The 14,305-nt window shown below is 46.7% G+C and overlaps 1 protein-coding gene across 1 annotated transcript; it reads left to right on the top strand.

Moving 5' to 3' along the window:
• The first annotated feature begins 9 nt into the window (after positions 1–9).
• Positions 10–13,607, top strand: ndufs1 (NADH:ubiquinone oxidoreductase core subunit S1). Its single transcript, XM_052515583.1, has 17 exons — positions 10–301; positions 848–924; positions 1,048–1,139; positions 1,257–1,523; positions 1,601–1,731; positions 2,899–3,084; positions 3,202–3,336; positions 3,574–3,688; positions 5,333–5,478; positions 6,440–6,568; positions 7,218–7,347; positions 7,658–7,818; positions 8,049–8,203; positions 8,356–8,531; positions 12,757–12,891; positions 13,090–13,162; positions 13,345–13,607. The coding sequence occupies exons 2-17, from the start codon at positions 852–854 to the stop codon at positions 13,434–13,436; spliced, it is 2,196 nt and encodes a 731-aa protein (XP_052371543.1). The 5' UTR covers positions 10–301; positions 848–851; the 3' UTR covers positions 13,437–13,607.
• The last annotated feature ends 698 nt before the right edge of the window (positions 13,608–14,305 follow it).

Raw genomic sequence — 14,305 nt, 5'->3', positions numbered from 1 at the left:
GGAAAGCATTTCAACCGGAAGTAATAACGTTTTACGGGGTGAAAGGGCATATTATAACTCAACAACGTTAAATATCTTTATGGTTATAATAGTTTTGAACATATGAATATATTTTATTATTATGTAAATACATGTAACTTAATTTTAAATTAAGAAGTATGGGCAAAATGAGCTATTTCTTCCTTTAATATATCGTGGTGAATCGTTCATTTTCGTTGTTGTGACGGAGATTCGCAGTAGGATAGCTAGCTAGTACATACATAAATCGCTGTTCTGGTCAAGAAGGCCAAATAGCGACAAGGTAAGAATAAAATACCAATACTTCATTCCTATGTGACCATGCCGATCGTATAGTTTACAATCTTTGGATTTAGTAACAGCCAGCCGCTGAAAAATCAGTGCGATGTCCGGTGTCCTTGACTTGTAGTTAGCTAACATTGAACGCTTTAACTTGCTAACCTAGAAAGCATTCAACACCAACTCGAGTGGGGAGAACGTCAACAGCTGTACCAGGGCTAACATCAGAGATAGGAGAGACCGTTAGATGTAACTTAACTGACGTGGACATGGATTCACTCTTATGTTGACTGTGTGTGTGACAACTTCTAGCCACGCTGTCCGATTTTGTTGTAACATCTTGAGTTTACAGCTCGTTACGCATTTGCCACTTGCCATAGATCACCGGTAGTGGTGCACATATATGATCATTATTAATCAAACTAATGTAATTTGTTATGACATATGCAACCCATACAGTGAATTACTCTTAGATAAGATAGCTACAAGTATTAGCTATAGCCACAGTAGCCAGTTAGAGATGTTTGACTTCTGCGCTCTCTCTTTCTAGCGTCATGTTGCGTTTGCCATCCGTTAGCCGCGCGCTAGCAGGGGCAGCCAAGGGCAGCCTGGCCCCCTCCAACAATGGTAAAGATCGTGTGTGCACCCTCAAGCTACTTGGATACATTCATGTGTTTTGAAGAGAACACTCACAATTTCTCTCTAGGGTTTCTGGTTGCTTTGAAGTGTAATCTCTATCTGTGTTTGCAGTGCGTACCTCAGCGAGAGCTGCCAGTAACATGGTGGAGGTGTTTGTTGATGGGAAACCAGTGGAGGTGCTGCCTGGAACCACCGTGCTGCAGGTAACCTTTGACCTCACCCTGACCCCAATCACCCTGTAGGGTTAAATTCTAGGCCTGGAGACTAATTGGGGTTGTGTGTTTTATCGTGACTGACTCATTGTATCTGTGTGTGTTTAGGCCTGTGAGAAGATGGGGGTGCAGATTCCTCGGTTCTGCTACCACGAGCGCCTGTCCGTGGCTGGGAACTGCAGAATGTGTCTGGTGGAGATTGAGAAAGCCCCAAAGCTGGCGGCCGCGTGCGCCATGCCAGTGATGAAAGGCTGGAACATCCTGACCAACTCAGAGAAGACCCGCAAGGCCAGAGAGGGAGTGATGGAGTTCCTGCTGGCTAACCACCCTCTGGACTGCCCCATCTGTGACCAGGGAGGAGAGTGTGACCTTCAGGTAAAAACACACTCTGGATGTGTAAATGGACACACACACACTGACTGTTGTGTTTTTGGGTTTGGTTTGTGTCTCAGGACCAGTCCATGCAGTTTGGTTCAGACCGCAGTCGTTTCTCTGAGGACAAGCGGGCTGTGGAGGATAAGAACATTGGACCACTCATCAAAACAATCATGACCCGCTGCATCCAGTGCACACGCTGCATCCGGTGAGTACTATGCTCAGTATGTCCTTCTCAGCCACCGTACTCCTCACTCTCTCTCTCACTCCCTTCGCTTGATTAAAAAAAATCTATATATATACACTACCATTCAAAAGTTTGGGGTCACTTAGAAATGTCCTTGTTTTTGAAAGAAAAGCGTAGTGTAGACTGATACTGATAGTGTAGACATTGTTAATGTTGTAAATGACTGTTGTAGCTGGAAACGGCTGATTTTCTTTTTTTTAGTGGAATATCTACATAGGTGTACAGAGGCCCATTATCAGCAACCATCACTCCTGTGTTCTAATGGCACATTCTGTTAGCTAATCCATTTTTATAATTTTAAAGGCTAATTGATCATTAGAAAACCCTTTTTCAATTACGTTTGCACAGCTGAAAACTGTTGTGCTGGTTAAGGAAGCAATACAACTGGCCTTCTTTCGACTAGTTGAGTATCTGGAGCATCATCATTTGTGGGTTCGATTACAGGCCAATTTCTAGCATGGAATAGCCTTAATTTCTCAGAACAAGAATAGACTGCCGAGTTTCAGAAGTTCCTTGTTTCTGGCCATTTTGAGCCTGTAAACGAATCCTATGTAGATATTCCATTTTAAAAAATCTGCCGTTTCCAGCTACATTAGTCATTTACAGCATTAACAATGTCTGATCAATTTGATGTTATTTTAATGGACCATTTTTATTTTATTTTTCCAAAACAAGGACATTTCTAAGTGACCCCAAACTTTAGAACGGTAGTGTATATTTAACTAGGGAAGTCAATTAAGAAAAAAATCTTATTTACAATGACGGCCTATCCCGGCCATACCAGGACGACACTGGGCCAATTGTGCGCCGCCCTATGGGACTCCCAATCACAGCCGGGTGTGATACAGCCTGGATTTGAACCAGGGACTGTAGTGACGCCTCTTGCACTGAGATGCAGTGTCTTAGACCGCTGTGCCACTCGGGAGCCCCAGTATGTCCTTGTCATCCACTGTATTCCTCTCTCTCTCTGCTCTGATTGTCCTTCTTCTTCACCGTACTCCAATTTCCACTCTGTATACATTCTAATGCTATGCCTTTGTGCCCAAATGCCAGTTTTGCCTGTGAAATTGCAGGCCATGGGGTGGTATTGACCAGTTGATTTGATAGTTTTTTTTCTCCCTATGCCAGTTTTGCCAGTGAGATTGCAGGTGTAGAGGACCTGGGTACCACAGGCAGAGGGAACAACATGCAGGTGGGAACGTACGTGGAGAAGATGTTCATGTCCGAGATGTCAGGAAACGTTATCGACATCTGTCCCGTAGGAGCCCTCACTTCCAAACCATACGCCTTCACCTCACGACCCTGGGAGACCAGGTAAGTGTGTGTTTGTAAAAAAGGACGATGGGACTACACTCTAGATCTAGTATATAGACATGATAGAGGTGGAGGCAGTACCATTGTTGGGTGTGTAACCTTGCTGTGTGTTTGCAGGAAGACTGAGTCTATCGATGTGTTGGATGCAGTAGGCAGTAACATCATTGTGAGTACGCGTGGTGGAGAGGTGATGAGGGTTCTGCCCCGCCTGAACGAAGACATCAACGAGGAGTGGATCTCAGACAAGACCAGGTGAGACATAGAACTTGCCCACACCTGGCCCTAACCACGCTCCTTACCTGTCTATCACCCTGCAAACAGCTGGGACTTCAATCAGTATATATAGTGTGTGTGTGTGTGTGTGTGTGTGTGTGTGTGTGTGTGTGTGTGTGTGTGTGTGTGTGTGTGTGTGTGTGTGTGTGTGTGTGTGTGTGTGTGTGTGTGTGTGTGTGTGTGTGTGTGTGTGTGTGTGTGTGTGTGTGTGTGTAGGTTTGCGTATGACGGTCTGAAGCGCCAGAGGCTGACCCAGCCTATGGTGAAGGACGCGTCAGGACAGCTGGTCCCCACATCCTGGGAAGACGTACTCACACGCGTGGCCGGAGCAGTAAGTCTCTGTGTAGTGTCTGTCACTGATGTCACTCAACAGACATGTTGGACACTAGGCAATGACATTGTTTTCTGTCTGTCTGAAGATCTGAAGTGGTGTCTAATCTTTATGTCTGTATAAAAAGTTAGTATATACAGTGCATTCCAAAAGTATTCAGACCCCTTGACTTTTCCCACTATTTGTTGCGTTACAGCCTTATTCTAAAGGTGATTAAATAGTTTTTCCCCCTCAATCTACACACAATACCCCATAATGACAAAGCAAAAAACGTTTTTTAGAAATGTTTGCAAATGTATTAAAAAATAACATATCACATTTCCATAGGTATTCAGACCCTTTACTCAGTACATTGTTGAAACACCTTTGGAAGCGATTACAGCCTTGAGTCTTCTTGGGTATGACGCTACAAGCTTGGCACACATGTATTTGGGGAGTTTTTCCCCTTCTCTGCAGATCCTCTCAAGCTCTATCAGGTTGGAAGGGGAGCGTCACTGCACAGCTATTTTCAGGTCTCTTCAGAGATGTTTGATCTGGTTCAAGTCCAGGCTCTGGCTGGGACACTCCATGACATTGAGACTTGTCCCGAAGCCACTCCTACGTTGTCTTGGCTGTGTGCTTAGGGTTGTTGTCCTGTTGGGAGGTGAACCTTCGCCCCAGTCTGAGAACCTGCTCCAGAGTGCTCAGGACTTCATCAAAGATCTCTCAGTACTTTGCTCCGTTTATCTCCATCAGGCCAAAGTGTTCAATCGTGGTTTCATCAGACCAGAGAATCTTGTTTCTCATGGTCTGAGAGTCATTTAGGTGCCTTTTGACAAACTCCAAGCAGGCTGTCATGTGCCATTTACTGAGGAGTGGCTTCCGTCTGGCCACTCTACCATAAATGCCTGATTGGCGGAGTGCTGCAGAGATGGTTGTACTTCTGGATGTTTCTCCCATCTCCACAGAGGAACTCTGGAGCTCTGTCAGAGTGACCATCGGGTTCTTGGTCACCTCCCTGACTAAGGCCCTTCTCCCCCGATTGCTCAGTTTGGCCGGGCGGCCAGATCTAGGAGGAGTCTTAGTGGTTCTAAACTTCCTCCATTTAATAATGACGAAGGCCACTGTGTTCTTGGGGACCTTCAATGCTGCAGAAGTTTTTTGGTACCCTTCCCCAGATCTGTGCCTCGACACAATCCTGTCTCAGAGCTCTTTGGACAATTCCTTCAACCACATGGCTTGATTTTTGCTCTGACATGCACTGTCAACTGTGGGACCTTATATAGACAGGTGTGCCTTTCCAAATCATGTCCAATCAATTGAATTGACCACAGGTGGACTCCAAGTTGTACAAACATCTTAAGGATGATCAATGGAAAGAGGATGCACCTGAGCTCAATTTTGAGTCTCATAGCAAAGGGTCTGAATACTTATGTAAATATTGTATTTCTGTTTTGGAAAATAAATTTGATAACATTTCTATAAACCTGTTTTCGCTTTGTCATTGTGGGGTATTGTGATGTCAAAATTGGCATTGTGTGTAGCTTGAGGAAATACATTAATTTAATACATTTTAAAATGACTCTGTAACTTAACAAAATGAAGGGGTCTGAATACTTTCCTGAATGCACTGTATGTATGTTTAGGTATCATGTGTGTGTATAGTTGCAGGGAGCCCAGGGCAGTGATGTGGCAGCCATAGCTGGAGGCATGGTGGATGCAGAGGCTCTGGTGTCTCTGAAGGACCTGCTCAACAGACTGAACAGTGACAACCTCTGTACTGAGGAGGTCTTCCCTGATGCTGGGGCTGGGTGAGTCAGGGTGGGGGTCTTCCCTGATGCTGGGGCTGGGTGAGTCAGGGTGGGGGTCTTCCCTGATGCTGGGGCTGGGTGAGTCAGGGTGGGGGTCTTTCCTGATGCTGGGGATGGGTGAGTCAGGGTGGAGGTCTTCCCTGATGCTGGGTGAGTCAGGGTGGAGGTCTTCCCTGATGCTGGGGCTGGGTGAGTCAGGGTGGGGTCTTCCCTGATGCTGGGGCTGGGTGAGTCAGGGTGGGGTCTTCCCTGATGCTGGGGCTGGGTGAGTCAGGGTGGAGGTCTTCTCTGATGCTGGGTGAGTCAGGGTGGAGGTCTTCCCTGATGCTGGGGCTGGGTGAGTCAGGGTGGAGGTCTTCCCTGATGCTGGGGCTGGGTGAGTCAGGGTGGAGGTCTTCCCTGATGCTGGGGCTGGGTGAGTCAGGGTGGAGGTCTTCCCTGATGCTGGGGCTGGGTGAGTCAGGGTGGGGTCTTCCCTGATGCTGGGGCTGGGTGAGTCAGGGTGGGGGTCTTCCCTGATGCTGGGACTGGGTGAGTCAGGGTGGGGGTCTTCCCTGATGCTGGGGCTGGGTGAGTCAGGGTGGGGTCTTCCCTGATGCTGGGGCTGGGTGAGTCAGGGTGGGGGTCTTCCCTGATGCTGGGGCTGGGTGAGTCAGGGTGGGGGTCTTCCCTGATGCTGGGACTGGGTGAGTCAAGGTGGGATTCTTCCCTGCCACTGGGGCTGGTCAAATCAGGGAGGGGGAGGTAGGAAAGGGTGGGGGAGCGTGCTGAGTCAGTGGGGAGGGAGGGGAAGAATAAGGGTGTGGGAGTAAGGGGTGAGTAGTGGGGAAGGAGTTAGTGGGAGTGAGTGTTGTGTCATGGTTAGATTATGGTTGGTTATGGTATATTAATAATAGTTTGTATTATGGTAAGTAATAGGTTGGCTCATGATTAGTAAAAGGTTGTATTGTGGTTTGTGTAGCTCTGACCTGCGTTCCAACTACCTGCTGAACTCTGGGATCAGTGGCATTGAGGAAGCTGACCTGCTGTTACTTATAGGAACCAACCCTCGTTACGAGGCTCCACTCTTCAATGCACGCGTCCGCAAGAGGTACACACACACACACACACACACACACACACACACACACACACACACACACACACACACACACACACACACACACACACACACACACACACACACACACACACACACACACACACACACACACACACACACACACACACATCTAAACTCACTCATTCACACACACACACACACACACACACACACACACACACACACACACACACACACACACACTCACACATCTAAACTCACTCATTCACACACACACACACACACACACACACACACACACACACACACACACACATCTAAACTCACTCACACACACACACCAACCCTCGCTACGAGACCCCACTCTTCAATGCACGCGTCCGCAAGAGGTGTACACACACACACATCTAAACTCACTCATTCACACACACACACACACACACACACATCTAAACTCACTCACACACACACCAATCCTTGCTGTGAGGTCCCGCTTTCTTCAACAGATGTATCCAAAAGTGCTACCTGCACAAATACACACACACACATTAATTGATGTCTGCAGCTCACACACACACACACACACACACACACACACACACACACACACACACACACACACACACACCAACTTGCAGTAGGAAGCCTCCCTCATCATCTCCCCCTCCCCTCTCAGCTGGTTGCATAATGAGTTGAAGGTGTCTGTGGTGGGGAGCAGTGTGGATCTGAGTTACACTTACGACCACCTGGGAGAGTCCACTCAGGTGCTGCAGGACATCGCTAACGGAACACACCCCTTCTGCCAGGTAACCATGGCCACCACAGACCGGGAAAGGATTGGCAGGGGAGGGTGGGGGGGCAGTCGGTGGGAGCGGGGGTTGTATTGTTGTTGATAGAAATGTTGTAACAAACATTGTTACAGATAGGAATGACTTGAATAGACCTGACATGATTGGTCAATCTGCATGACAGAGAAGCACGTCTGTTCTAGAATCTAGTCAATGTATTTCCACCTGCCTTCCATAATGGTGTGTATTACTGGACGTGATCCAGCTCTGTTTGTGGTTATGCACTGCCCTAACCTTTCCCCGGTCCCTCTCTTTCTCTCCCCGCCAGGTGCTCGCGCAGGCCAAGCAGCCGGTAGTGGTGGTGGGCAGTGCCTCTCTTCAAAGGGACGATGGAGGAGCCATCTTGAGCTCTGTGCAAACCATCGCCCAGAATGCCCGGGCCAGCAGCGGAGTGGAGGAGGGCTGGAAGGTCCTCAACGTGCTGCACAGGTTAGCATGCTAAAGATATCACTGGGCTAACTTCTAGTCGCTTTTAGCATCCAGCTTTTATTAGCATTTAGTAAATAGCTAATATTAGCATTTAGCATCTAGCTTTTACTAGCATTTAGCATACAGCTAACAACTTAGTCTATCCCTACTAGCATCCAATCATCAAATAAAGGTGAAATAAATAACAAATTTAATCTTGTGTGTCCAATCATATTTTTGTCTATCTGCAGGGTAGCCAGTCAGGTGGCAGCCCTGGACCTGGGCTACAAGGCGGGGGTGGAGTCTATCCGTAAAGCCCCGCCCAAGGTTCTGTTCCTGCTAGGAGCTGACAGAGAATGCATCACCAGACAAGACCTGCCTAAAGACTGCATGATCATTTACCAGGGTACACACCTATCTATCTGTACACACACACACACACACACACACAGGACAGCATGTTCATTTATCAGGGTAGAACACCCAGTGCACTTCCCATGATACACACAATTGTCATGCTATATACAGCATATGTACGGTACATGTGTGTGTTGCCAGGTCACCATGGAGATGTGGGTGCCACCATGGCTGATGTCATCCTGCCCGGCGCGGCGTACACTGAGAAGAATGGAACATATGTCAACACAGAGGGGAGGAGTCAACAGACACGCGTGGCCGTCACTGCGCCCGGCATGGCCAGGGAGGACTGGAAGATCATCAGAGCCATCTCCGAGGTACATACACACACACATATACCGTATACATTTCTTGAAGACGCTGTGTGTGTGGTTGTATACAGTGCCTTGCGAAAGTATTCGGCCCCCTTGAACTTTGCGACCTTTTGCCACATTTCAGGCTTCAAACATAAATATATAAAACTGTATTTTGTTGTGAAGAATCAACAACAAGTGGGACACAATCATGAAGTGGAACGACATTTATTGGATATTTCAAACTTTTTTAACAAATCAAAAACTGAAAAATTGGGCGTGCAAAAGCTTGGGAAATCTTTTTGTATCCAAATCCGGCTTTAAACTTCTTTACAACAGTATCTCGGACCTGCCTGGTGTGTTCCTTGTTCTTCATGATGCTCTCTGCGCTTTTAACGGACCTCTGAGACTATCACAGTGCAGGTGCATTTATACGGAGACTTGATTACACACAGGTGGATTGTATTTATCATCATTAGTCATTTAGGTCAACATTGGATCATTCAGAGATCCTCACTGAACTTCTGGAGAGAGTTTGCTGCACTGAAAGTAAAGGGGCTGAATAATTTTGCACGCCCAATTTGTCAGTTTTTGATTTGTTAAAAAAGTTTGAAATATCCAATAAATGTCGTTCTAACATCAAGGCGGTGGCCCGTTCCTGTAGGTTCATGCTCTACAACACATATGTCAGAGTCAAGGCCCGCGGGCCACATCCGGCCCGCGAGAAGGTTTTTACGGCCCCTGGGATGATCTTGATTTATTATTAGAACCGGCCCGCAGACCGCAGCAAGCCGGCAGCCCGCAGATCTTTTACACGCACCAATACTACATTTCCCACAATGCAACGGTGACGCACCGAGCAGTAGGCTGCTTCATTTCAATATTTATTGGCACAGCAGTTGTCAGCATCACAGTAAAATTAACTTTCAGATACCCATCAAAAATGGCAAAACGGAAGGTGGACACTGAGAACCGGGGGTTTCAAACAAGGTGGGAGTCGGAGTATTTGTTCACGGAGGTAGCTGGAAAACCTGTGTGTCTTCTGTGTGGAGAAAGTGTGGCGGTACTGAAAGAGTATAATCTGAGACGACATTATGAAACGAAACACGCGGACAAAAACAAGAATATGGACATGGAACAAAGGCTACAAAAGGCAGAGGAATTAAAACGAGGCCTCAAATCTCGACAGGCTCTGTTCAAAAAAGCCAAATCACAAGGCCAGGCTGCTGTCAAGGCCAGTTTTATTTTGGCAGAAGAGATCGCTAAATCAGCCCGGCCATTTACGGAGGGGGATTTCATCAAAAACTGCATGATTAAAGTTTGTGACGAAGTTTGCCCAGAAAAAAGGCAACTCTTTTTAAATGTGAGTCTGAGCAGAAACACCATTGCCGAGAGAGTAGACCAGTTGTCCATCAATCTAAAAGAGCAGCTTGTGAAAAAGGGAAAAGATTTCATTGCATATTCCTTGGCTGTGGATGAGAGCACCGACATTTCTGACATTGCCCAGTTGTCAATTTTCATCCGCGGAGTGGACTCCAGCCTAAGCGTGACAGAGGAGTTTTTGGCTTTACGTCCTATGCATGGCACAACTACGGGGCATGATTTGTATGAAGAGGTGTCAAGATGTGTAAATGAGATGGAGCTGCCTTGGGAAAAACTCGTGGGTTTGACAACCGACGGAGCACCTGCGATGTGTGGACACAGGAGCGGATTGGTGGCGAAGATACGGGAAAAGATGCAAGAGGAAAACGCGACAGGTGAGCTGACAGCTTATCATTGTATCATACACCAGGAAGCGTTGTGCGGTAAAGCCTTGAAAATGGAGCATGTAATGAGCATCATCACGCGCACAGTTAACTTTATCAGAGCCAAAGGTTTGAATCACCGCCAGTTCAAGGCATTTCTGACGGAGTTAGAAACGGAGCATGGTGATTTGCCTTATCACACAGAGGTGCGATGGCTAAGCCAGGGAAAGGTGCTTCAAAGATGTTTCGAGCTTCGTGAGGAGATTTGTCTGTTCTTGGACAGCAAAGGGAAAGACACAACACAACTCCGAGACGAAATGTTTCTGTGTGAAATGGCTTTTCTGTGTGACATTACGAGTCATCTGAATGCAATGAACTTGCAGCTGCAGGGTCGGGATCGTGTCATCTCTGATATGTACAGTACAGTGAAGGCATTTAAAACCAAACTGACTCTGTGGGAGACGCAGATGCGGAAAGAAAATTTGAGCCACTTTCCCAGCTGCCAGACCATGAAAGAGAAGCTCTCTACCAGTGCGTTCCCGAGCGCACAGTTGGCTGATAAAATAGGTATGCTTGCCGCTGACTTTCGACGCCGATTTGCTGACTTTGAAGCACAAAAAAGCAGGTTGGAACTGCTCGGTAACCCATTTGCTGTTGACGTGGAAAGCTCACCACCAAACCTCCAAATGGAGTTGATTGACCTCCAATGCAATGATGCACTGAGGGCAAAATATGCGGCAGTGGGTGCTGCGGAGTTCGCCCGTTTCCTCCCCCGACACAATGCCCCAGCTGCGCATCCAGGCTGCTCAAACGTTGTCTATGTTTGGCAGCACATACCTGTGTGAACAACTGTTTTCTTTGATGAACTTGAACAAAACATCACACAGAAGTCGACTTACTGCTGAACACCTCCACTCAATTCTGAGGATTTCCTCAGCTCAGAGCCTTACCCCGAACATTGATGAACTTGTGGAAAAGATGGGACACCACCAAGTATCACCCTCAACCTCAAACAAGTGAACATTACTGTGCAATCACATATTTAGAGTTTTTACTCAGTTCAAGTTTAAAAGTTAAAGTTTAATATTTGTTTTCACTGCATGTTACTTCTCCTTAAACAAAGTGTTGTTTTTGATTAATAGATTTTTGCATTTTATTTTATTGTATTTCAATCCAATTATATTTTAAAAATATTTCAGTTGAGTGGATGATAGAAAATTGCTATTATTGTTTTTTTCTTTGAAGTAAATTTAGCCCACTTTTGCTAAAATAGAAAATATAGGCTACTGATGGTGCCTTGAATACCGGTTTCTTTCATTTAATGTTCATGTTATGGGGATTTTTATATAAAGGAAATTTGTCTTTTGTGTCTGTTGAAAATTAAAGATTACTGACAGAGCCATAAGAAAATATTGCTTTATTTATCTGATCATATTGGAATATATTTGTTAGGTTTTCAGTAGGTTCAATTAGGTTCACTAGACTATATGCGTCATTTAAACATTTTTCAATGAACATTCGAACAGTCCGGCCCTCGGCTTGTAGCTAAATTTTTATTTGGCCCTCCGTCCATTTGACTTTGACACCCCTGCTCTACAACATCCGCAGAGTACAACCCTGCCTCACACAGGAAGCGGCGCAGGTCCTAATCCTTGTCATCTCCCGTCTGGATTACTGCAACTCGCTGTTGGCTGGGCTCCCTGCCTGTGCCATTAAACCCCTACAACTCATCCAGAACGCCGCAGCCCGTCTGGTGTTCAACCTTCCCAAGTTCTCTCACGTCACCCCGCTCCTCCGCTCTCTCCACTGGCTTCCAGTTGAAGCTTGCATCCGCTACAAGACCATGGTGCTTGCCTACGGAGCTGTGAGGGGAACGGCACCTCAGTACCTCCAGGCTCTGATCAGGCCCTACACCCAAACAAGGGCACTGCGTTCATCCACCTCTGGCCTGCTCGCCTCCCTACCACTGAGGAAGTACAGTTCCCGCTCAGCCCAGTCAAAACTGTTCGCTGCTCTGGCCCCCAATGGTGGAACAAACTCCCTCACGACGCCAGGACAGCGGAGTCAATCACCACCTTCCGGAGACACCTGAAACCCCACCTCTTTAAGGAATACCTAGGATAGGATAAAGTAATCCTTCTCACCCCCCTTTAAGATTTAGATGCACTATTGTAAAGTGGCTGTTCCACTGGATGTCATAAGGTGAATGCACCAATTTGTAAGTCGCTCTGGATACGAGCGTCTGCTAAATGACTTAAATGTAAATGTAATGTTCCACTTCATGATTGTGTCCCACTTGTTGTTGATTCTTCACAACAAAATACAGTTTTATATCTTTATGTTTGAAGCCTGAAATGTGGCAAAAGGTCGCAAAGTTCAAGGGGGCCGAATACTTTCGCAAGGCACTGTATGTAATTGTGTGTGTGGGTGTATGTGTATATGTAACTGTGTGTGTCAGGGTGTATATGTAACTGTGGGTGTATATGTAACTGTGTGTGTTGCAGCTGGCGGGGATGACTCTGCCCTATGACTCTGTGGATGAGGTGAGGGGTCGGCTGGCCGAGGTTTCTCCTAACCTGGTCCGCTACGACGACGTTGAGGAAGCCAACTACTTTAAACAGGCCAACCAACTCTCACAGGTAACCCTTAACCTTTTACCCCTAACCTCAAAACTCTCACAGGTCAGAACATAACCTTGAACATTCCACCCCTTAACTGACTTTTCTTTACGATCAGCTGTTATTGAATCATAAATGGAGACTGTGGTCTTTGACACTGAAATTGAGAGCATACTCAACTGTCCTTTATTTCTCTCTTTCTCTGTCTGTCTCTCTCAGGCTGTGAATCAGACTCTTCTAGCAGATCCTCTGGTCTCTCCTCAGCTGACCGCTAAAGACTTCTATATGACAGGTATGTATAATGTATCATAGCACAGCTGTGAATGTGTTGTCAGACTGATGAGAGGGTGGAATGCACATGGATAACTGGTGGGATCCTCTCGTCACGTGTGTGTGTGTGTGTGTGTGTGTGTGTGTGTGTGTGTGTGTGTGTGTGTGTGTGTGTGTGTGTGACATTCTCTATCTCTCCCATAGATCCCATTAGCAGAGCGTCTCAGACCATGGCCAAGTGTGTGAAGGCCGTCACAGAGGGAGCTGATGCTGTCGATGAACCATCCATCTGCTGAACTCATACACACACACTCAGACAGCCAAAACGCACACACACAGTGATGACCGTCTCCTATATTTAAGTTGTTTTTTGCTGATTGCTGTAAAGATGTTCGAGGGAAGAGGCTTTGTTAAAGAAAGCTGAAAATGAAAGTGTACTCTGATTATGAATAAAATCCTATCCTGTAGCACTCTGTCCTTGTGTTATTACCTTCATGAGGTCATCTCCAACACCACTGTTTGACCTTTGTTCCTCACACATTATAACAGTTTTCTGTCTTGTTTCTACTTTGTGGAGTTGAAGCGTTGTAGCCAACACAGAGTGACGTCAGCAGAGATGTTCTGTTCTAAACCTGTCAGACATCAATTTCATTCAGACTCCTGTCTTGAACTTCCCTAAGATGTATTTCAGGGTGTGGAGAGCTAATGGCAGGACAGGTCAAATGTTCTTCTGTAGTGCCAGATGTGTGGGGAACGCTATCGTAGGTACCTGCTGTTATGTCTTCTCCCCAGGGGTGGTAATAGATGGGGCTGGCGAGAGGAGTCTGTTCACGTGGTGCAGATTGCGATTTGTGTGCTGGGGCTCGCTGTGCTGTTCAGTGTGTTCTGCCTGGGCTATGACCTCATCACAAGGACCGAGAGCGTGGTCACCTTACTGACCTCCAAAGATGCCATGGTGGAGGTGTACTACAGTAGTGCTGGACCCAACAGAGTTGAGAGAGTAGGAGACAGAGATAAGCTGTGGAGGAGAGAGATAAGCTGTGGAGGAGAGAGATAAGCTGTGGAGGAGAGATAAGCTGTGGAGGAGAGAGTAGGAGACAGAGAAGCTGTGGAGGAGAGAAGCTGTGGAGGAGAGAGTAGGAGACAGAGAAGCTGTGGAGGAGAG

Source organism: Oncorhynchus keta, unplaced genomic scaffold (assembly GCF_023373465.1).
Source record: "Oncorhynchus keta strain PuntledgeMale-10-30-2019 unplaced genomic scaffold, Oket_V2 Un_scaffold_29839_pilon_pilon, whole genome shotgun sequence".
Taxonomy (NCBI): Eukaryota; Metazoa; Chordata; class Actinopteri; order Salmoniformes; family Salmonidae; genus Oncorhynchus; species Oncorhynchus keta.
Note: the sequence above shows the minus strand (reverse complement) of the source record. Positions and strands in the feature narration are given on the sequence as shown.

Excerpts from the sequence above, each read along its gene's own strand:
- ndufs1 (XM_052515583.1), top strand. The coding sequence starts at position 852 with ATGTTGCGTTTGCCATCCGTTAGCCGCGCGCTAGCAGGGGCAGCCAAG. Across the intron at positions 925-1,047 it reads CCTGGCCCCCTCCAACAATG|TGCGTACCTCAGCGAGAGCT; the intron begins GTAAAGATCGTG and ends CTGTGTTTGCAG. Across the intron at positions 7,819-8,048 it reads GTCCTCAACGTGCTGCACAG|GGTAGCCAGTCAGGTGGCAG; the intron begins GTTAGCATGCTA and ends GTCTATCTGCAG.